At 39.5% G+C, this 24,548-nt stretch overlaps 1 protein-coding gene across 13 annotated transcripts in view; it reads left to right on the forward strand.

Moving 5' to 3' along the window:
• Nucleotides 1-24,548, forward strand: part of ACACA (acetyl-CoA carboxylase alpha) — a 276,124-nt gene that overhangs the window by 129,342 nt on the left and 122,234 nt on the right. For all 13 annotated transcript variants that reach the window (XM_078063979.1, XM_078063957.1, XM_078063981.1 and 10 more), the window contains 5 exons: nt 3,360-3,484; nt 10,920-11,033; nt 12,247-12,360; nt 13,389-13,478; nt 15,019-15,137. In XM_078063979.1, coding sequence (XP_077920105.1) covers nt 3,360-3,484; nt 10,920-11,033; nt 12,247-12,360; nt 13,389-13,478; nt 15,019-15,137 — 562 coding nt within the window. The remainder of the gene's footprint in view (nt 1-3,359; nt 3,485-10,919; nt 11,034-12,246; nt 12,361-13,388; nt 13,479-15,018; nt 15,138-24,548) is intronic.

Below are 24,548 nucleotides of genomic sequence, written 5' to 3' on the forward strand. Positions count from 1 at the left end.
AAAGCAGTTTAGAAAAATAGACCATTTAAAATAGCAACCCAAAATATGGAATACTAGGGAATAAATCTAACAAAAAATGTACAAGCCTCGGGACACCTAGGTGGCTCAGGCGTTGGGCGTTTGCCTTTGGCTCAGGTCATGATCCTAGGGTCCTGGGATCCAGCCCCACATCGGGCTCCCTCCCCGGCAGGAGCCTGCTTCTCCCTCTCCCTCTGCCTGCCGCTCCCTGTGCTTGTGCTCTCTCTTTCTCTGTCAAATAAATAAATAAAATCTTTAAAAAAAAAATGTACAAGCCTCTTTTGAAGAAAATTATAATGAGTAAACAATAATAAAGATCTAAGTAAATATCACAGTCTTAGATTGGAATATATACTTGCAAAGTATTGATTCTCCCTGAATTCATCTATAGATTCATTGATGTTCCGGTAAAAATCCTAGTAGGGAATATCCATGGAATTTGTCAAGCCAATTCTAAAATTTACATGAAAGAAAAGCCTGACAATAAACAGGATACTTCTTTTTTTTTTTTTTAAAGATTTTATTTATTTATTTGCGAGAGAGAGAGAATGAGAGACAGAGAGCATGAGAGGGAGGAGGGTCAGAGGGAGAAGCAGACCCCCCGCTGAGCAGGGAGCCCGATGCGGGACTCGATCCCGGGACTCCAGGATCATGACCTGAGCCGAAGGCAGTTGCTTAACCGACTGAGCCACCCAGGCGCCCTAAACAGGATACTTCTAAAGAAATAGAAGGTGGAAGGATTTGTCCAGTCAAATATCAAGATTTAATATAAAACCATATTAATGAAGAGATTGTGATATTAGTGTAGGGACAGATTAATAGACCAATGGAACATAATGGCCTAGAAATAGATCCGCACATATATGAAAACTTACATTATAACACAACAGGCATGATCATGAGGAAAGGATAGACTTTTCAGTAAATCATACAACAATGGCTTATTTATTTGCAAAACCAAAAAAAAAAAAGAAATTGGATCCCTATCTTAAACCATATGCACAGAAATCAATTCCAGATAAATTAAAGACTTAGACATGTTCTATAGAGGCAAAACTACTAATTTTTTAGGAGAATAGCCTTATGAACTCAAGGTAGGGAAGATTTTGTCATAGAAGACACATAAAGTGCAAACTATACAGGAAGAGGTTGATTAATTTGACTCCACTTAAGAGCTTCTGTTCATGTAAAAATCCGCAAAAGAGACTGAAAACATAAGCCACAAAGTAGGAGAACGTATTTACAAAACCTGCATCTAACAAAGGGTGTTAGTAAATAAGTAAAAGACAACCTCATAGAAAAATGGGCAGAAGATAATTCACAAAAGAGAGAATACAAATGATCCACAAATTTATGAAAAGATGTTCAAGCTCATTAGTAATTAGAGAACTGTAAGCATAAATGAGTTTGGCAAAAATTAAAAAGTTGGATCATCTTCCACTGCTTCTGTAAGTGACAGTGCAAATTTCCAAAGTGCAAACCACTTTGGAAAAGTTTGTCAGAACCTAATAGAGTTGAACATTTTAAATACTCTTCAACGTAGCAATTTTACTCTTAGATAATAGACTCTAGAGAAACTCTTACATATAAGGAGACATATACAGGCCTATTCGTGGTAGCGTTGTTCGTAATAGCAAGAAAGGCAGGCAACAATTAGAACATACACAAGTAGGATAGATAATTGAATTCTAGTATATTCCTACAATGGATTTCTATACAGCAGTGAAAGTAGATGAACCAAGTTACACATCTGAACAAAAGGATGAATTTCAAAAACATAACATTGAGAGATAAATGAAATAAATGTAAAGAAAAGCCAAAGAATGAGTAACATAAAATTCAGCTTAGCAGTTGTTTCTGAGGGAAGCACATAGGATCCTTCAAAGATAATTAAAAATGTTCTAAGATAGATGGTAGTTACCTGGGTGTTTATTCTTCTGTATGTATATTTCACAATAAAAAGTTTTTAAAAAGGGAACAGTTGGTATCATTGCTATCTTTCTGCTTAGGGTCTCTGCTGTCTCTTCCCTGGGTAAATAGTCTTTTTATTTCTCCTGGTGCTAGTAATTCCCTTTACCAAGATACATTTCTGTTGTCTCTTCAAAGCTTTCTTGGTTGGGAAAAGTACGAATTTGTATAGGGCAACCAGTTTTTAAATAGCCTCTATTTCGTTCTCAATGGGTCTTGTGTGAGATTGTCAGTTCTTAAATATTGTAGCCCACTGTTACTCAAATATATTTAGTTTCATTTTGAAAAAAATCGATCTCTAATATTTAAAACACAGCCGAGTTACCCTGATTGAATGTACTCAGTATTCTAGAAATCCATGGTAATACAGTCGAACTGTTCTGGTTTGTAACTTAACATGGATTCTGAACTGAGGTGATAATCCTTTCGTATTTTCATGATTTCATAAAATTTTGACCTTGAGACTTTTCAAACACGAATTCTCCTTTACTTGGAAATTTAATTCTGAGGTAAGCTGTTTTCTGAAGAACTGAATATTATATCCCAACGTGAAGCTTAGGCCTCTGTTGCAAAGCATAGCTTTCCTTGTTGGAACTAACCTGCCCCTGGTGGCCTTATAAAGGGCCAGTGAAAATATGCATAACTGTACTCTCCCTACAGACCTTTTGACTTAATGCAAAGTTCTCCTTGATCTCTGCCTTAGTTTGGATTTGGAAGCCTAGGCGTTGCTTAGCTGTTTCATGGATTTACAGGGCAAAATGTTGATTTCAGAGGTAGCAGCCATCCCTCTGTAGATATTGACAAGTTTGTATGGTTTTATTTTTGAGCTAAAACTGTTCCTTATAGTTAGGGTGAAACATTTTCAGTGAGTCAAACATGAAACCAGAATCTCAAGCCGGGGGCAGACTTTAAAGATCATCAAGTTTAATGGTATTGACATTTCTTTTTAAGCAGCAGAACCCTCTCTGCTAAGGAAATCATTCCAGGAAGCTAAATGAGAAAGTTTAGAGTGAGGGTGGGGGTTTGGAATTATCAACAACCACCCAGTCTCTAAGACATACTTTCCCTCCACCCTTTTTTTTGGGGGGGGGGGATGAAAATGAGGCTCAGAGAGGTAAAGCGATTTTCCAAGAAGCGCAAAGGAAATTGGTAACAGAGCTAGGCTTTGAGCCCAGGTCTTAGACCAGATTGCCTGACTCCTAGTCCAGGGTTTCTTTTACTAAACCTCACTGCCAATTCTGTACAAATTCATCCAAGCAAATTCTTAAGGTATTTCCTCTCACTGCTTATCAGGTGAATCATATAAAAAAACAAATCGCATGTAACTGAACCTTCATCCATGCATGAGGACCAGTTCTCTTTGCTCCTTGCAGGTCACTATGACAAATGTGTGTTCGCCCTTCGAGAAGAGAACAAGAGTGACATGAACACTGTACTGAACTATATCTTCTCTCACGCTCAAGTCACCAAGAAGAATCTTTTGGTCACAATGCTTATTGTGAGTACCATTTTTCAGAACCTATAAGGATGGTTGATGTGAAGAAAGCATTTCTCCTTCTGAGGTTCTGTGGTCAGAGGAAAAGCTCCTTGTCTTTTGTAATTTGGAGATGAGTGGTGCTTGGGTTGTAGGTGAACAGTTTCTTACCTCTCCCTCTGTCCTTGACCTGAAGGAACCTGCTCCAGTCAGGAGAGGCTTGTTCTGGCTATTGTGTATGCAGTCCTGCACAGGAACTCAGACAGATCTCTTGACTCTGCTTAGAGATGCCTTGTGCTTCCCCATCCCTGCTGTCACTCATGACAATAGCTTTAAAATGTTATCTAGCCAGTATCCTTTGTCATGATAACTCTTGTTTGTTCCGTGAATATAAGGGCTCTTAAGTCCCAAAACTTAAGAACAAAAAACAGTGTTAGAATTTCAGTACTGCCCCTCCCACCAAAGAAATTTAAATTTATTCTGCATCTTCTTTGGGTCCCTTTCTCTTTTACCTACATGGAACTCTAAGCTCAGATTCTTGTACTGGTAGTGGATACATGCTTTTTTCCCCATAGCCTTGTAATATGAGAATTAGTAGAAAGTGGGAAATAGAGGTGAGACTAGTAAATGTGATTAGAATTAATGTACATTTGACCAATGGGTAGAAGTTTTGTGGACTTTGGACTTAAGGATTTTTAAAGATGATTTGTAAGTCCTTCACTCCTAGAGTTTTCCAGTTGAGTTAGTTCTAGGAATCGGAGAACAATAAGACTATTCTTAGCGTCCCCACCCCATGAACAGCTGCATGGCTACTCTTTTTTGGGGACTGAAGTACCTATTTACTCCTAGAATTTCCTCTCTTGTCCCTTTGTGGAATTAGCATTCTTGGTACCTTGATTCCATCATTACTTCTCGGAGGGGAAAAAAAAAAAACTATAACTCATTACTGCTGTTTTTTATTTCATAGTTCAGAATAAAGGGAAACTATCTAGTTCACGTTTCTGGTTAACAATAACACCACAACTTTATATCTGCCTAGCTGGTTAACTCTCAAAGATATAACTTTTTTTTTAGAATAGCCACTTTTAAAAACATGTAATTACAGGGAGAGTTCATTACCTTTGCTACCCTAGAATGGCTAGATGGTAGGGAAATCAGAAGATGCATTTGAAAGGAAAAAAATATGTATCAGCACTATGTAATATTTCAACTTCCCCAAGTGACAGGTTTCGGCAAAGAAGTGCTATTATCTATGGCAATTTGCTGATTTTTTTTTTCTCTCTCAATCAAAAGAAGGAAGAGATCTCTGAGCAGTTAGTTTTTTTGTTTTTGTTTTTGTTTTATTTCAATACAAGGATTGCTAATTCTCATTTGGATAAAACAGGACTTTCTGGTAGAAAAGAGTAATGAGGAGGGAGTGGAAGAATCTCTCAGTTTGGACCTAAAATGGGGTGTATTTGCCTTTTTAGGGAGCTAATGATGGTGAGTTTTCATTTTATTATGATTCCCTTTTTAAGGACTTAACAGTTTTCTGCACTAAAAATAGACCAAAGCCCAGAATCCTTGGAGCAGCAGAAGAGTAATGATCGTCCAAGACTGTCGCTGGGTTTCTTAAATTCTAATTTGTAAGATATAGGGGCTCGGCTCGCTCCTTTTGCGGAGTGATTGTAAGTAACGCTTGCCTTAAGAATCTCATTATTGGAACACGGAGCCATATTTCCTCTGAGAATTCTGGAGTAGCTTTGAGCCGGGGCTGTTCATTTCTCAAGTAATCACGCTGGTGTGATGGAGAGAGAAAATGGCAGCTGTTCGGAGCTCAGGCCTTCAATTTTCTTCAGAGTCCAGTCACTCAAGTGTGTAATTACACGGGGGGTGCTGCAGAGGCGCTGGGCCCTGTCAGAGAACTGGTTTGAGGCTTTGCTTTCTGCTTCTGCCAGTCAGGACAGGCAGAAGCCAATGGGGCTCTGACTTGCTGCTGTTCTTTCTTCCCCACCTTGTCATCCTGCTTACTTCTTACCTGCATGGATGGTGCCCAAACTTTCTTTCCAACAGGCTGAGCTCTTTGGAGAAAAGCGCTGTTGTTAGTGTTTGGGTTTGGGTGACTAGGGTGGATGGGGAGGAGTGGGGGGGGGGGGGAGGAAAAGGTTGAAGATGTGAACGAGAAAGATGGATTTGTCCTTTTCTTTATTTTGGCATTTCACATTTTTCTTAAAAAACAAACAAAAACAAAAACTCAACAAACCAAAACTCAGCCAACACAGTAGGATCTGTAGGCTTTTGTATCACTGAATTTCTTTTGAAATATCCGCTGCTTTCACCTTATCGTAGAGATTTGGAAATCAAGAAGTTAACTGATACGCTTGAGCTGAGGACCAGCTAGCCATGTCCTATGCAGCAGGAATGAGAGCTCAAGAGGTGCTCCTTTCTGATCTGATATTACTGAATACCAGATGTGGGTTTCCTCATTCCTTCTTTGGTAATGGTCAGGTCTCACCCCCATCACCCCACCCCACATCTGCATTAATGTTAATGGCTGGTAAAAGCTATTTTACTGGTTTGGCTCACTCTTTATGTAGGTCTCACTGTCTTTTACAGATATCACCTGGACATGGTAGCATTTGAATTCCCCAGCTTGTGTTCTCTGCCACTTCCCCTTTCTCTGCTTACCTTGGCTTCCTGATTGATGGTTATGTGCCCAGCATTTCAATCTTTGCTTTCTAGAAGTAGGATTGTTGATGGTGTGCTTTGCTGAGCTAGATGATGATTTCTGGGGCTTTTGAACCTAGAGGGAGGGATCAAGACAATCAGGCTTCTGTGAATCAGTGTTACAGGATGTGGGCTGCTCCAAGGAAGCCCTCATCCCCTCCAGGCATTAGCATAGCGCCTGCTAGTAACTTGCCTCAAGGACTCTTGAGCAAATTTGTTCTAATCTTTCACCCTATCTGGAAAGCAGAATACCAAGTAAAATGCTAAAGTCCTATCATTTTTCCTCCATTTGGAGGAACATGGTGCCTCGATTAAAACCAAAGTCTGGAAGATCAAATTTATTTTTTTGAAAGCTCTTTTTATTTCTTAAATTTAATTTCATAGGAGGGGCGCCTGGGTGGCTCAGTCATTGAGCGTCTGTCTGCCTTCAGCTCAGGTCATGATCTCAGGGTCCTGGCATCGAGCCCCGCATAGGGCTCCCTGCTCAGCGGGAAGCCTGCTTCTCCCTCTCTCACTCCCCCTGCTTGTGTTCCCTCTCTCGCTGTGTCTCTCTCTGTCAAATAAATAAATAAATAAAATCTTTTAAAAAAATAAAATAATTTCATAGGAAAAAGCTTGGAACATTGTTTACATTTACTTAGAGATACTTACGAGATTTTTTTTTTTTTTCTTTTTGAGAGAGAGCTCGAGTGGGGAGGGGCAGAGGGAGAAGGAGAGAGAGAATCTTAATAGATGTGGGGCTCGATCTCACAACCCTGAGATGGAGACCTGAGCTGAAATCAAGAGTTGGACACTTAACCAACTGAGCTACCCAGGTCCCCTTATTTAAGAGATTGTTTAGCCAAATTAAGCAGTTGGGCACCAATACAAAGTATCAACATCCTTGTAGCTGTCTAGATAGCAAAGGACATATCCAGTAGCCACCTTGATGCTGAGTAGTCCTCCCCTCACTACTTATATGTTATTTCTGGTATGGTCCACATGAACATGATACAAACCATGCTCCTTATGAGTAATGCTGTGCCTATGAGCCTCTGATTTGGTTTAGATGGGGAGCCTTTCCTTCTTCCTCTTAACATGACTGCAAATAATTTTGTTCAACGTGTAAATAAAGAAGTCTTTCTCAATGAACCCAAGTTTACTGAATAAGGGTGATATTAACAATGTCTTGTTAAACCTGTCCCATGACGTCCTTGGAATGTCAAAAAGTCCAGCTGTGACTGGAAAAAGCTACCAGTCCATTGCTGATTTTGGGATTAGTGCCTCACCCAGCTGAACAATAGTTAATGTCTTGAGAGCATTACACATTAGTCACATTCCATTTTGAATTGCCTTCAAATCTTAGGATGCTAAGATCATGTTGCATTATACTGGGCTCTTCTGGCAGTCAGCTGCATAACTTTGACTATGGTTTTGACACTTACGCATGTTTGTTATATTTCTGCAAATCTGAAATATGCCCTGTTGTTAGCCACCATCCAGGTTAAGAATAAATATGAGAAATAAGTGTGTGATACACAGCCTTAACCATTACTGAATAATTATGTTCACTTTGGCCTACAGATTTATGCAAGTAACCTGTAATCCAAGAATCAGCACGTAGGCTCATTAAAAGAACCTCTTTCTATTGAGGAAGCACATCTACGGACATAGTCACCATTTAATGTCATTGTTACAAAGTATTCACCAGAATTAGATGGTGATGTTGGACTTCCCATAAGAAGCCTGTCTCTAGGCTAGAGGGCCATAAACTTCCTTCTGGATGTTTGTATCTTCGGATGGTTGGTTCTGATAAATAGAATGGTCTTTAGTCCCTGGTGGTTTCTTGTAGGACCTGAACATTGTCCAGGTCAAGGACAAGAAAAGGTTGAGAAGGTTACTATATATGTGATTTTCTATTGCCAGTCTTTTTCTAAGTACTCATGATGAGCTCAGCTGGGTAGCTCAGCTGACTGCCAGTCTTTTTCTAAGTACTCATGATGACAATGGAGAAAATAATATTTGAATGAAAGATCCAAGTCCGGATAAACTATATGTTACTTATATGTTATTTCTGGTATGGTCCACATGAACATGATACAAACCATGCTCCTTATGAGTAATGCTGTGCCTATGAGCCTCTGATTTGGTTTAGATGGGGAGCCTTTCCTTCTTCCTCTTAACATGACTGCAAATAATTTTGCACATCTATGGAGGTAGTGGTTTATTGGTACTGTATTTGATGCTTCACATCCCAGAAAGGTCCGGGAAGACTTGGTTGGTGATTGTGAATGAATAATTACTTCCCGATTATTTTTTTTAAATCCTCCATAGTTCACTTTTCTTTCAGATACTGTTTCTTTTTCCCTACCCGTCTTCTCCTTCCTTTTCTCTTATAGTGGAAAGATGAAACAAAAGTCGTTTTTTAAAAAAGTGGTTTTGTATGTTAAGTTAGAACATGATCTATAGTTAGGCAAGAGGATAGCTCCATTTTTATGTGTGTATTTTAGTTTAATCTCAAAAGGTAAACCTGGATTTCCTTTCAAGGGAAAACATTCCATATCAAAGCTGTTGTGTCTGATACAAGTAGGTAGCTAATGTTCTTACTCTGTCATGTCGGCTTTTGTTGCTAGATGTTGAGACTTGAGTCTGGCTGTTTGCAGAGAAGCTGAGTTTTATTACTTAGGACACCTGTTAGGTTTTTAGATCTTTCAGTGAGTCTTTCTGATGAATGGAGTAAGAACCTCAGAAAGGAATATTTATTTCTACTAGGAACATTGGGAAAAGAGGGATTTGGTAGGAAAAACTTGTCTTGGTTTCCCTATCCACTGTTAACCTGTCTGTTCTTCTGTCTTCCTGTGGTCTTGTCCCTGGTGATTTTACATACTCCTTTGACATTCTCTTTAGCGCCATAGTTCTCAACAAAAGATGCAACCTAGTTGCATTTTCTCCCTCCTTTTTTCTTTTATGCCCTAGGGTAGGTGGAGAGGCCCTCTGGTCTATGACTCCATGCTCAATCGAACCCTGGATTTATAGTCACCTTTTAGCCGCTTCTCCCCTCCCCTCTCAGATCAGTGAATTCCCTGAACTGAACAGGTGAATCTTCCCACTCAGATCAGTGAATTCCCTGTGTTTAACAGGTAAAAACAATACGTGCACTTCCTTAATTATAAATCCCATCATGTGTTTTACGACTCTGGACATTTGGAGTAGACTTCTGGTTGGTGGGTTGGAGAACCAGAAAGTATTTCCTGTTTCAAAATGTTTGAGAAGGGACATCTTGGTGGCCCGGTTGGTTGAACATTCAACTCTTCGTTTTGGCTCAGGTCATGATCTTGGGGCCGTGAAATCAAGTCCCACGTTGGACTCCGCGCTCAGCGTGGAGTCTGCTTGAGATTTCTTTTCTGTTTCTCTCTCAAATAAATAAATAAATATATAAAATATTTTTAAAAAGAAAAAAAAAATGAAACCTTCTTCCCAGCATGGTGGTGCTGAGTACTCCAAAACTGTTTACCCTGTGATGTGGAAGGTAGTAGGGGTTGTGGAAAAGGTGTTTTGGGAAATGCATATCTGCCCCAAAAGCCAAAAGCCTCAAACTTTTGTTTATACTGTTGTGATAAAGGGACTATAAAGAGTATGCCTGAGATGAGGAAGGTAAGTATGACATGGAGATTCTTCAGGAAAAAGGCTGATAATCAAGGTAGGAAGAAAATCAAAAGACAGCAGCAGTAAGCCTTTGGGGATCTGGTCATCTTTCATGTCCTGTTGGTATAGTAGAGGGAGAATAAAAATTCACTATAAAGGCAATTATTTCAAACTCCAAGTAGAGGAACTGTGCCTAAACGTGTATATTTTATGTGGTATGGTGTTAGGAACTTCTATAAATAGCTCTGTAAATTTTAGAAAAGGACAGACATTTATAAAAACCACATCTGCAGTTTTCTCAGTTTAGATGAAAATTACATGGATAATGGATGAATTTAGGGAATGAACTAATATTCTGCTGGAGAAGAAGCATTTTTCTCAAAATATGATAGAGATTTTTTCTTAAGAAATTTTAACTTTTAGGAGAGGAAGGACCCAATTGAATAAACCCATGGACTATATAATAGGAGCTTGGTTTTTCCCTCTAATCCATCTAAGGATTCACCAGGTTTAGTTATCCTGGAATGATTCTTGGTACAGCAAGAGGATAAATGATTTTGGGTATAGAATTGTCAGCATATGAGATGGTGTTTTTATTTAGTGTGTGTTTTTAAATGAATAATTTGTTCTTGTGCTTCTGTTTTGCACCCTTCTGGGATGCTGAATATTTGGTGTGTGGAATGAAAACCACCAGGAGTGGTTCCTTTTGCTTTATTCTGCCTTCTTTCCAAAAGTGGGAGAGGGAACAGGAAAGCCTTTAGTCCCCATATTATTTAAAATCTCTTACAACTCTGAGGCCTCATCTGTTATTTTTTACTCAGAATCCCCTGACCCCTTTTAATGGTCTCCGATGATTTCTTCTGTGTGTTGAAAGTACAGTGTCAATTTGTAAAGGAATTCACTAGGCATTTTGAATACGAATGACTGAAGGATTTGGGTTTCTCCTTTGCAGTGACTTCCTCTGGGATCTTCTTGACCACATTGTTTGGGATAAAAATAACAAGAACTTTGCATTTTCTTATGAATCCAGCTATGTGTACTTTGGTTTTGTCCCCTTTTCCTGTTTCAGAGTTCTAGCCACAGTTCTTTTTAATGTGGATGTGTATATGTTTTTCACACTAACAATTAGGACCAATTGTGCGGACGGGACCCTACTCTCACTGATGAGCTGCTGAATATCCTCACAGAGCTAACTCAACTTAGTAAGACCACCAATGCCAAAGTGGCACTTCGAGCACGCCAGGTAAAGACATGTGTTGATTATCTTGAGAGAGAAACGGTTTTCACAGATTGGGTGGTCTTAGAAACTGAGCTTTTACTCAGTCGCCTGAGAAAGATTGTGCAATTTTCTATGTTATGTCTTCTCTTTACCCTCAGAACAAATGTTTTCATGTAGTATGTTTTTTAAAGAGAAAGGAAAACATTCACGTTGAGTCTCTTTAAAATAGAAGTCTTTTTCCCCCTTATAAAATTCTGTTACCATTTCCTACCTTTCTAGGAGCCTTGCAATAGTAAACCAGGGTCACGTGGAGGAAAGGAAGCTAAGGGACGGCAATAAACTCAATATTTTTCACTTCCCAAAGGGAGCTTAGAAGCACGTGAAAACTTTTTTAAGTGTGTAGGAAAAAATCAAGTGTGGAAAGCAGAAAGATAATGCAATGAATCTGAGGTGCTAGCAATCAGAACAACCCTGGAGAACTCTGGTTAGTTTCACCCTGTAGTTTTCATTTCCATTCCAAAAGGTTTCAGCAGGGAAGCCAAGAAGTGGTGCTCCCTGTTTCAGTGCATGGGCATTGACAAGGAAGCAGCATTTGAAGCTGTTCAGTGACCTTCTGCTTTCTCCACAATTGTATCCATGTCACTGAGCTACTCAAAGTTACTGAACCTTTCAGTGACCTGCTGAGACTATTCAGGTCCCACCGTGTCCCTGTGTGTTTGTGACGCTGCTCCTCAAATGCATTGGTGTTACATCCCGACACCTTCTCCTTGATACCAAGTACCTGGGGCGGTCAGAGCAGCTTTTCCTAGTCCTTCTTTCTACTTCAGAGTTGCAAAAGCCTAGCTCTGTTGCCTCCACCTTCCCCACAGCTGCTCCCTGCCAGACCTGATTCCCAATTAACAGCTAGTCACGCAGTCCCCAGGACTAGCAGCTTTGCAATGGTAAATCATATGCACTGAGGGAACTTGATTGAAGCTGTTTTCTCTCCCTCCCCCGATCCCCCCACGGGAAATTGCCCACAACGCAAATCATGGTGAGAGTCAACCGAGATGCAGTATTTGGTGGCACTGGCTTTATGTTACAGGACCTAGAAGTTGTTTCACTTGGTCTCTGTTTTATCTTTGATGCCTGCACTTACAGATTTATATTTATTGCTTTTGTATCAGAGCTGCCTAATAGGAGGCTAGAATAATCACTCCCTCAGGAACTTATGCCTCTTATTTTGCTCTCACTCTAGGTTCTTATTGCTTCCCATTTGCCATCATACGAGCTTCGCCATAACCAAGTAGAGTCCATCTTCCTTTCAGCAATTGACATGTACGGACATCAGTTTTGCATTGAGAACCTGCAGGTATACATGTGGTCCTTTTCTACCACTGTGGTAGAAACAGTAAAACAATAAAGTTGTCCCCTTTATTCCCAAGCATGATTTAATTAATCGGTGTATTTTGATTTTCTGTGGTAGTGAAATTTCATGCCTTGACTTTATAAAATGTTGTATACTTACGATATTTTTTTCATAGAACTGCTGTTTTGTAGTTGAACTTAAAAATCAGATAGGCCTGCCTTGTTAGACGTGTTCTGTTGAAGTCTTTACCTCTTGTGCTTTTTATCCAGAAAGTATTCTGGGTTAGAATTAAGTGGTCGCTGGTTGATGTCTGGTATTTGAGTCGGATGGGTAAATAGGTAGTTGTTAGTCTTCTAGAGACAAAACTACTTAAGTCATTTAAGTTTCATTTTATTATAATGCTTACTAGTAAGCTTTATACAGAGCCACTTTTATAGAAGAGTATTGGCTAATTTTACTACTAATTGGAAGGACCTTGACTATCACTTTTTTGACAACATCGTTTTCTCAGGAATGACATTCTATTTTTCTACCTATAAATAAGAGTAATACTGTTCTGTCTAGCCAAGGGAGTCTTCAGGCTTTCTGTCAGATTTTCTTCTGGAGAACATAGAGAGGAGGAAAGGATGTTTTTGTTTACTTGGTTCATAGTTGAAATAGAGGGTTTCAACTGGGGTCCAAATCTGTGGTTTACCGTAGTGGAGGGTTGAGACAATATTTGAGAGGTTGAGTACAGATATATGTCAGGAAGGATATTAATATGGTCATTAATAATGTGTTGTTAGTGTGTTACTTTTAAGAATTTTACATATATTAATTCTCCTGATGCTCACAACAGACCCATGAGGATAGGTATCATTATTTTCCCCATTTTGTAGCTAAGGAAGCTGGGGCACAAAGAAGGTAAGTTCATACATGACATCTGTAGACAGAATTCTTGGGTTACTGAGTGCTTCAAAATGCTAAATATTGTGCACTGAAATCGGTCTCTTTTGGATGTAGTGGTTCAAGCTTGTCTCTGTGCCTTCCAGAAACTCATCTTGTCTGAAACATCTATTTTTGACGTCCTCCCAAACTTCTTCTATCACAGCAACCAGGTAGTGAGGATGGCAGCTCTGGAGGTGAGCTTTCATAGCAACACGATGTGACCTTTTTCTTGGTTTCTAGCTGATTTCTTCCGTCCACTTGGCTACTGTATCAGTCCTTTTTATTTGGCCTTAAGGTTGGTGCTTTACAGTCTTCTTTTCCCCTGAAACAAAGACTTGCTTTACTCAAGTGTTTCAGCTGAACTAATCACCACTTCTGGGCTCCAATCACGGGAAAATAGCTGCCAGCATTTTTCAATAGTCTCTACTTTCCAGATATTTGAATTCTCTCATTTCAGAATTCCCTATAAAACAATAAGTAAAAAAACATGGCTGACCAGAACATGTACCATTTTGTGATTTGGGCCAAATAAAATGGATTTTAGTTATCTTCTGAATTTTCAGGCAGCTCTTTTGAAATATTTTGTCATGAGAAAGAAAGTAATAATAACATTTAATGAACTGTGTTTTAGGTGCTTCACGCTTTTTCTCATTTAACCCTACCATTACTTCATGAAGTAAAAAGAAAGTTAGACTCCGAGTTTGTGACTTGGCCACATTTACGTAGATAATAAGCTGAAGGGTTTGCATTTGAACCCAGGTCAGTCTGACTCAAAGACTTTCCTGTTTCCACTACAGCACTCTACCTCATTAAGCACAAAAATTGCAGGCCCTGAATACTGCTGTAAAATTGCCAAGTAGATGTGTTTTGAAGATGAAGAAAAGGAGTGTTTTAGATGACTTTATGTAACACAGCATCACTACAATCTGTTGCGAGCTCCTTTGGCTTACTTTTTATTTGTATTCTGTGGGTAGAATATAATGTATCGTACTCAGTAAATACCAAATTTTAAAAATATCTAAGTTTCTTAGAGTGCTTTCATGTCATTTAATGAGAAATCTTATATACCTCACATGATGGTAGAATCCCATGTAGCATTTTCTGTGCATGACAAATTGGCTGCGAAGTGCACAAGGTCAGACTGATGGTTTTTGCTGAGATGGAGCCTGTTGCTGTTTCTTTTAACTCTTGAGTCAAGTTAGTACGTGTGAGATACTATGTCACATTATGTCTTACTGCTCTTGCCTACGGTTTGGGGGATATGAGTAATCTAAAATAATTCGGGGCAGTGGGAAAACAAAGATAAAGGACAGTGAAAGAGTTGAAGTGTCTCTGTCTTCTGCCTTCATTGCGCAAGTGGCTCAGAACCAGTACCTCTCATTTTTCTCGCTGCTTGCTTTTATCTTCTGTTGGGATGATCGTGCGCAATGAGTTAGTAGTTGTGATTCTATATGCTCGCCTTTACTAATGATCAAACCTTCTCCTGAGTTTGGGTTAGTGTGAAAGGTTTATGGCCCAGCCAGAGGTATCCAGCAGAGGCAGGGCAGTTTTATTTCCATTTATAGTCACGGGTATAGTTTTAAGACTTTAGCTTTATTAATTGAAGCAAGTTATTTATGTTCAGAGCCTTCTTCTACATTGCATACCTCTTCTCAGGAGTATCCTTTTCCTGGACTAAGCATTTCTTAGTTTTTGTTTTCGAAGTGTATTTACTGAGGATTACTTTTTGACCAGGTTTATGTTCGAAGGGCTTACATTGCCTATGAACTTAACAGTGTACAACATCGCCAGCTTAAGGACAACACCTGTGTGGTGGAATTCCAGTTCATGCTGCCCACATCTCATCCAAACAGGTGAGTTTGAACTGGGACGTGCTTCTGAGCCAGCCAGAGATGTATCAGGAGAGTTAAGAGGAGTAATGTATGTGACAATTCCATGCATTTTTGGTTTTGGCTAGAAACATAGAGCAGAAAATGAACACATTTAAATCATGAGAGAAGAGCCTCTTGGTACCTACTTTTTTTTTTATCTTTGAGTCTACTTAAGATAAAAATTTGAGGGTTGCCTGCGTGACTCGGTTGAGCAGCTGCCTTTGGCTCAGGTCATGACCTCAGGGTCCTGGGATCGAGCCCCACCTTAGGCTCCCTGCTCAGCAGGGAGTCTGCTTCTCCCTCTGCCCCTCCCCACCACTTGTGCTCGTGCATTGTGTGCTCTATGTCTCTCTCAAATAAATAAAATCTTAAAAAAAAAACATAAAAATTTGAGGATTACTCCATCATTCATGTTTCCTTGTATTATGTCATTGAGGAAAACATAGTTCTTTTCTTTCTTTTCTTTTTTCAGGTCAGAATTTACTGGCATTTTATTTGCTGGAATTTTGCTAGAAAATCACTTTTTTTAGCAGTTTAAGTCAAACAGTTGGAACATGAAAATATCTTGGGTGGGGGTGCCTGGGTGGCTTGGTTAGTTAAGCATCTGACTTTTTTTTTTTTAAGATTTTATTTATTTATTTATTTGACAGAGGGAGACATCGAGAGAGGGAACATAAGCAGGGGGCGTGGGAGAGGGAGAAGCGGGCTTCCTGCTGAGCAGGGAGCCTGAGGCGGGGCTCGATCGTGGGACCCTGGGATCATGACCTGAGCCGAAGGCAGACGCTTAACGACTGAGCCACCCAGGCGCCCCTAAGCGTCTGACTCTTGATCTCAGTTCAGGTCTTGATCTCAAGGTCATGAATTCAAGCCCTGAGCTGGAGCCTACCTAAAAAAAAAAGAAAAGAAAAGAAGTTGGCTGGAATGCTTTTCTATATATTTGTTATAGGTTAATTGAAACTTAAATCAGGTTTTAAAAATCACACTTCAGAAGCAAACTGAAATTCAACTAAACTATATAATTAAGCCATGCTAATTCCATTATTTTTCCTTTCCTAAGCCGTTTAAGAAGTAAAATGTACATACAGAAATTTATTTTAGTATTGCTTTGGTTTTAAGATGAAACTACTTTATCTTGTACACTGATTTATTTTTAAAGTATTCTGAGGCAGTGAAAACTGAGGAATCCCACCCACACATATGTTCATCCCCTCCTGTATTTTCATTCTTTTTAGTAATACCATAGGAAATATAAATACCACAGCCAATCATAAGCTGCCCCCCTCCATTTCTTCTTTATGGGCTTTGGTTCTTCACTTCATATTACAAAGTACTGTGTCTTCGGGGATCCTTAGTTATAGACAACAGAAATGGTTTTGTTCTGAATTGCTACTTCACCCAAAGCAATAGAAACCATTCCTAGAGACAAAGAAGTCTGTGCTGAGACTTTTGGCCACTGGATGCCACTGTTGATCCAGCAGAGGCCAGCAGATGAGCAGAGGCATCTTCAGAAAAAGTACTTCTCTTCTTTGTCTCAGAAGATCCTTTCACATCTCTACCTCAAAAATACCTTATGGCTGGCAGAGAAAAGCATATATCCTTGATTTAGCAAGCATCTCTCGGTACATTTTTGCCTCCATGGATTTCAGAATCTCATTTTCTAGAAACGAATGGTTGTCCTTCAGCGAGCGGCGGAGTACTCCCGGCACACATGGGCTCAGCACTCCGTCGTCTTTCTTCTCCTGCATTCCTTGAATAATTGTAGAGAACTACATGCTATACTTAATGCTCTTTGTAATTCTCAGGACATTCTCCTTTTCTTCCTGCTTTCTACTACCTCTTCCCTGTGGGCAGTGATTTGTAGTCATGCTGCAGAGCTGCTTCTGATTTCCTTCCCTCCTCATTGCTCCCCTTGTCTTTCTGAATTGCTCTCCCTGTCCTACTTTTTATTTGAGGCTACATGTCCAGTTTGGTGAAGGAAAGTCGACTGGAAAATGAGAGAAATGCTTCTTAACTATTTGTTAAGAAATCTTATTCACCCTTCCATCTCAAGGATATGAATCTTGGTTATTCCTGGTATGGCTTCAAAACTTGGATGCTTGTCCCTCCCAGCATCTGAGGTATACACATCCCTATGGATAAAGACCAGACTTGAATAGAACTGTGATCCTGTTTTCTCTCTCCAGTCTTCTGTGGTTGTATGTATATGAAATTGTAAACTGCTAGATTATTGTTAGTAGTATTAACAGTAGTACTAGTACTATAGATATAAAGGTGAAGATGAGGACAAGTAAAGGAGGATAGGTAAAATAATCCTTATGAAAACCAGAAAAATGTTAAAATTGCTTTAATGCTTTTTTAGATCTAAAGTCCTTTTGTTAGCTTAGGAATGTAAGATGCTATCAGATTTAATCACCGAATGATATATCCAATTATAGAGTATGGCTTTTTCACTGAATTATAGATTTGCTACTTGAATTTAGTTTTTTTAAGATTTTATATTTTCTTACAAATGTTTTTGTTACAATTTGAAGTTATGACTTCATTCTGACACCAACTGGCGTACTGCCAATTCAATTCTGACGCTAACCACCTGAGTTAGATCAGATAACACAAGTTAAGGGCTCGGTCCTTCACAAAACTGTCCCTACTTCAGATGGGGCCACAAGTGGGGTTCCCAAGCCACCTATACTCCTGACCAACTGGCTACAAATTTGGGGTTTCCCATGACCCCATCCAGTTTAATAATTCACTAGAACAACTTACAGAAATCAGAAAGCACTATACTTATGAACACAGTTTTATCATAAAGGACACAGTTCAGAACCAGCCAAACGAAGAGACCCTTGGAGTAAAGTCTGGGTAGGTGCTGAACACAGAGCTTTCCTGTTCTTTCCCTTTGGAATCAGGTACTCATCCTCATAGCATATCAGTATGTTCACCAACCACAAAATTCTATTAAAGTTCAGTGTCCAGAGTTTTTATCAGGCTTTCATTACAGTGGCATGATTGATCGAATCACAGATCACATTAAACTCAATCTCTAATCCCTCTCCCTTCCCCAGAGTTCTAGCTGGCTCAAAGTCCCCTACCCTCTAATCACATGGATGGTCTTTCTAGTGGGCAACCCTGTGCTGAGTTATCTCATCTCTTAGCATAAACTGAGGTGTAATCCAAGAGGCATATGAATAATGAAGATACTTCTGTTTCTTTTGAGAAATAACAGGAATTTAGAATCTCTCTCCCAGGAAGCAGGGACAAAGGCCTGTCAAATTCTTTATAATAGGCCAGCTCATCTTATAAAAGAATTCTAGGGTCTCTTAATTTTAAAGATTTTATTTTTATTTTAGAGAGAGTGCCTACAAGCTGGGGGAGGGGCAGAAGGAGAGAGGATCTCAAGCAGACTCTGTGTTCAGCGCAGAGCCTGACGTGGGGCTTGATCCCACAATCCTGAAATCATGACCCCAGCCGAAACCAAGAGTAGGACACTCAACCAACTGAGCCACACAGGTGCCCGAGGGTCTCTTAATTTTAACTAGTTTTGAGGCAAGTTCCAACTTTTCTCCCCACCTCTGGTACTATTGTTCTTTCCTATTATTGTTTTGAACAAGCAGGCAATGAGCATACTGGTTTTTATTCTACAGAAGTAAGTTACAGGAGATGATGTATCAGTGTCTATTCCACTCCCAATCTCCTAAGGCTCAAGGACACAATTATGTCCACTAACCTCTAGACTAATGATTCTCAGAATTATTTTGGAAATATTTTTAAAATACTGACTACCAAGATTCTAATTTTTTTTTTTTTTTTAAGATTTTATTTATTTAGAGAGAGAGAATGAGATAGAGAGAGCGTGAGAAGAGGGAGGGTCAGAGGGAGAAGCAGACTCCCTGCCAAGCAGGGAGCCTGATGCGGGACTCGATCCCAGGACTCCAGGATCATGACCTGAGCCGAAGGCAGTCGCCCAACCAACTGGGCCACCCAGGTGCCCCAAGATTCTAATTTATTTTAAACCAAACTCCAGGGGACCACTCTTTGAAAATTGTGATGAGCACCTGCAGTTAAGGATCATTGCTACTAGATCAGCAGTGTCCAATAGAAATACAATGCAAAGCCACATATGTTAAATTCTGTTTTTTGTTGGCCCCATTTAAAAGGGAAGAAGAAATGGATAAGGGGTGCCTGGGTCAGTCGGTTAAGTGTCTGCCTTCGGCTCAGGTCGTGATCTCAGCATCCAGGGATCAAGTCCCAGGTCGGGCTCCCTGCTCCGCCGGAAGCCTGCTTCTCCCTCTCCCACTCCCCCTGCTGTGTTCCCTCTCTCTCTCTCTCTCTCTCTATCAAATAGACAAATTTTAAAAATCTTTAAAAAAAGAAACATAAAATTACCTTTAACAACATTTTCTTTAACCCATCATATCCAAAATACCATTTAAATATGTAGTAAAAAATTGAGATACTTTATTCTTCATACTCAGTCTTTGAAATTTAGTGTATTTTATACATATAACATGTCTCTATACAGATTAGCCATATTTCAAGCACTTCATAGCCACATAGACAGCTCAACTCTAGACCAAAAATTAATTAGGACAATCACACTGAGCCCTCTTTTTATTTTATGTTAATGGTAGTGCCCCTGGGATGGATTTAAAAAAAGAAAACAAAACAAAAACCTCTTATGTTTCTTGTTCTTAATAGTTACAGGAATTATGCACACCTGATACTATAGGTGTTCTACAAGATTTTATGCATGCTTTAAAAATTACTCAGTGAGAACAGAGGGCAAGCATACGAATATACATATTTTACTTATCAATGCAAAACAGAATTTTACAATATTTTTCCCAGTTGGAGTTAACAAACCAAAAATTCTTGGGGGAGAAAACAGATACATTCTTAAACCAATTTTTTACATTTTCTTTCCTGGTGCTTGGTTTTCACATTCCTAGTTAGGCATTCATTTGAAGTAGACTAAATTTGTCCAGAAATCCTTAGAAGTGAGTATCTTTCTAAGTGTTATCAAAGCAAGACTACAGTCTCTTGTTGTGTATGGGGTCACCTGGTGGAATTCCATTCCTGCAGTTTATTTTTGACTAGTGATTTAGCCCTTGTGGGTTGGGATGAAACATAGCTCTCTGCAAACTGACGACAGTAAGAGTATTTTTTCTGAAAAATGCCTTAGATACTGTTTGACTTGAAGACCCATCCCATTGGGACATGTTTTGATTTTTAGAGAAGTAGGCAAAACACAAGCAAATTCCATTGCAAATGAGTGAAGCAGCCTCCAAGAAGGGAGAAGACACCCTTTTGGGGGCACACTTGGGCAGTTAGTGTGTGGCCAACATGTTTGGTGCCTTTTTATTTTTGTTTAAATGCATCACGGGACTTTGTATTGCTTGACATTTTCAAATACTTTTTTTTTTAAAGATTTTATTTATTTATTTGACCGAGAGAGAGACAGTGAGAGAGGGAACACAAGCAGAGGAGGAGTGGGAGAGGGAGAAGCAGGCTTCCTGCTAAGCAGGGAACCCGATGCGGGGCTCGATCCCTGGACCCTGGGATCATGACCTGAGCCGAAGGCAGACGCTTAATGACTGAGCCACCCAGGCGCCCCTCAAATACTTTTAAAACTTACTGTGGGAAGAACACTTAAGTGAGATCTACCCTCTTAACAAATGTTTAAGTGTACAATATGTTACTGTTGACTTGAGGTTCAATGTTGTGCAATAGATCTCTAGTGCTTTTTCATTTTGCTCGACTGAAACTTTTGCTTGACATTTACTTACTGTATGTTTCAGTATAATTGGACAGTGGGCTTTTTTCTAATACTCAATATTAAAAAACAAAAAGATGACTGAACAGTTTCTTTCTAATCTCTCTTATTTTCTGCATCATCCTTCCTGCTAGGTAGGCTTCAGTCAAGGCAAGGTATATTATCTTCTTGATCTTTTACCCAAGACTTCCAAATTTTTTCTGGGGGCTGTAGTTGCAACTTATTTGACATCTCCAGCTCTTATTCACCAGAGCATCCAGTTATTAGAGCTTCACTCAGGGAAGCTCCTGGTATAGATAGACCCTGACCCTTTTCTTCTTAAATTCCTTTCACTTGAACAGAAACTGCGGAGATTTTCCTGACTTAAGCATAATAGGAAACCTATATATGTGTTTCTTCTGAGATTTAAAGGCTCTTTCCAGTTGCATGAGAATTTTTTTGATGGGAGGGGATTTTTGTTTTGTTTTCTTTTTTTGTTTAAAGATTTTAAGTGATCTCTACACCCAGTGTGGGGCTCGAACTCATGACCCCGAGATCAAGAGTTGCATACCCTACTGACTAAGCCAGCCAGGTGCCCCTCTTGTGGTTTTTTTTTTTAAAACGTGCTTTGTAACCAGTTAGCAATTGTTTTTAAAGTAGTGAGTGAGTTTTTTTCAGTCATTTTCTTGGTGTAAGAATAGTTAGGACAGCTGATCTGCACTAAAGAACATTTTATTATTATCCAGACTTTTAGGATTTATTTCTCTTGTCTAAGATTTCATCAGCCCAGCTCTTTAGTGAATTCAACCAGTATTTTGCATGGATTGATCCTTGAGCTCAGACTAGATCATTCAGCGTGCCTTTTTCTCTTCCTTCCTCCAGTGAGGCTCAGGGCTTAGAGCCCCAAGGATGTGTGTGTGTGTATTTGTCTTTCTTCCCCATCCCAAAACCCTAGTTGATCACTCTCTGGTGCTGGTGATGGAGAATAAACTAAAGCATCATTCTGAATGTCTTTATTTTTGGCAACTCATGGAATCATTTGACATTTAGGATTTCACTTGGCTTTGAACACATTTAAGTAACTCAGAATAATCTGAAAACAAATAAGTTCTTTAGTCAGTCTATGTATTTGATCTTTTAAATATAGCTATATTCATACAAACATATGTAAAATGTTATCCCATAAACTCTGGCTGTGCATATTATGATAATCTGGGAGTGTGAAATTTAAAAGTCCAAATGATTTTCATAAGTAACACACATTAGTAAACAGTTTTTTTTTTTAACTTTTAATCTGTGATTCAAATAAAAAGCATCAAAATTGATGCGGGAGATAGAAGTATATTTTGTTGTATGTTTCTATACGTATATAATGGGTGAGGACCTATTGGTGTTTATTTCCACCTATTTCTTAGATGGAAATCCATGCTTCAGTTAAGTCAAGTTGCATTGCATCTTCTCTGCTGTTTGCTTCTTACGAACTTGGCCTTCTATGTTAAAATGTTTTAATTCAAGCACTTTCTGTTTCACATGTGTCACATCCAGAAGAGGTTGGCTGTGTTTTCCCCTGATGGCACATGTTTTGGTCATGACTGAGTTTAGGCTCCTTGGCACCTTCAGTGTTTAGCTGTTGGTGGGTGGCCTGTGGACCTTCTTCTTATGAGGAAGGTTTTGAGGAAGTTTAGAAATCAGAAGCCTTCCATGTGACTAAAGAGCAGCCTGCTGCCATTCTTGAGAATTCTGATAATCTCTGACACCCAGAGATTAGAGCGTTCTTTGGATCATACTGAGACACTCAAAAGTCATCCAACTTGTAGCATTTTTTAGCGGTGGGAGCACTTGGTTGTAGTTAGCAGGCCAGAATGAGCTATAAATAAATAAAATCCTACAGTGCTTGCTTGCTTCATTCAGGGTAGTCTGCTGATAAGATGCAAGCATCTGGCAGAAGAGAAGATTCTCAGCAGGTTTAAGTGCTTACCAAAGTGCTTTCGTGTATCCATGGCTCAGCTTCTAGTCTCTGCTGTGTTATTTTGGCACTCTAGACTTGTAAGATTGGAGAGCCGGGTTTAAAACTCTCAATATATCATTAGGGTAGCCCAAGGTCCCTTCTTGTCAAAGAAGACTAGCTGATTCCAGGGGGAAGGAAAAGCAGAATCCAGAGCACCTGTAAATCCCTGTAGTTTTGTGCTGTGGGTTTGTAGCTAATTATACAGCAGGCAACAGTAATATGCTGTAGCTCTGTCGGCGTACTTGTTTCAAAAAGAGCAAAACCTTCCAGCAGAGCAAAGAAGGGGCTGTGAAAGAGCTGCAAATGAATGAAGCAATGATCATTTTATTGTAAACGAAAGCTCTACAGTGGAATTGGGGCATCTGAACTGCAAGGACGTGGTGGGGGAGATGCCAATAGAAATACATGGTTCACATGTGTTTTACAGCTCTTGATTTGGATTCTCCTGCAGAAATATAGTCACACAAGGAGACCACCACTGGTCACAGCCAGCCAAATTGCTCTTTCTCCTATGGTAGTGCTGTTAGCGACTGCTAGTAGGTTAGTCAGCCGACCTCTTCTGATTCTGCTTTGCTGCCTTATTTCAAAAGATTTGCCCTGTACTGGCCTGCAGTCACAGCTTGATGTAACCACTGCTTGTTTGCATGCATCCCCATCATTTTCATATAGGGTCTTTTTTTTTTTTCCAAGTTAGACGGCGAAAGAATCAGGAGCATTTTTATATGATAAAAGATTTATGTAGGGCCAGCTAGAATCGAGCAAAATGAAATTCAGCTGGAAGGGATGGTAAAAGGCTGAGAGAACTTGTGACTGCCAGAGAAGTCAGTGTTCCTTAAATAAAGAGGGTTCAGCTAGCAGGCAGCAACTCTGACTTTGCATTCATATTGAAGCAGGTCTCCAGCCATTGTGTGCAGGCAGATCAATAAAATCAGAGGTGACTTAATGCCAAGAACCTCAGAATGCAAAGGATTTCTCTTGTCCTTCTTTAAATTTAGTCTGTATTGATGTGGAATGCTAGCCTCAGGCACAGAGATGAGAAAATGCTAGGTCTAGAATCTGGTTTATGACACTGTAGTGAGCAGCGTCCTTGGAAAACATTCCCTTTGCTTTCTCAGTTATCACATCTGTAAAATGGAGCTAATCTGCTGGAAGGAAAATGCTTCCAGTATTTATCAAAACACTGTGAATAAAGATTCATTATGATAAGTGCTTCCAATAGTTTAAGCAGCAAATGTCTAATGAGAAGTGAATTTATATCCCATGTATGTATTTGAAAATGCAGCTGACTGCCTTATCAGAGATTGAGTAGTTTGGCTATTTTTACATGATGAGTATGCAGTGAAATGTTGGTAGATTTGATTTTATTAAAAGCTCTATAAATGGAATATTAGACTGCTATACAGTTTCTTCCTTGGTTGTTCCTCTTTATGCAGACCATGGATCTAGCTTTCTAGTGTGTCACAAGTGTGCGGTATCCCACACTGGTCATATTCTTAAATTGAGCAAAGAGCCCCTGTCTAGGGCAACAAAATATATAGATGATCATTGTGGACATGGTTAAGTATTTAGCTGGTGATAGAGTTAATCCTTCTTTCCCTGCTCATCTCCTGTGCAGCCCCACAGATTCTTATTCTGC

Source organism: Halichoerus grypus, chromosome 2 (genome assembly GCF_964656455.1).
Source record: "Halichoerus grypus chromosome 2, mHalGry1.hap1.1, whole genome shotgun sequence".
In the NCBI taxonomy this organism is placed as follows: Eukaryota; Metazoa; Chordata; class Mammalia; order Carnivora; family Phocidae; genus Halichoerus; species Halichoerus grypus.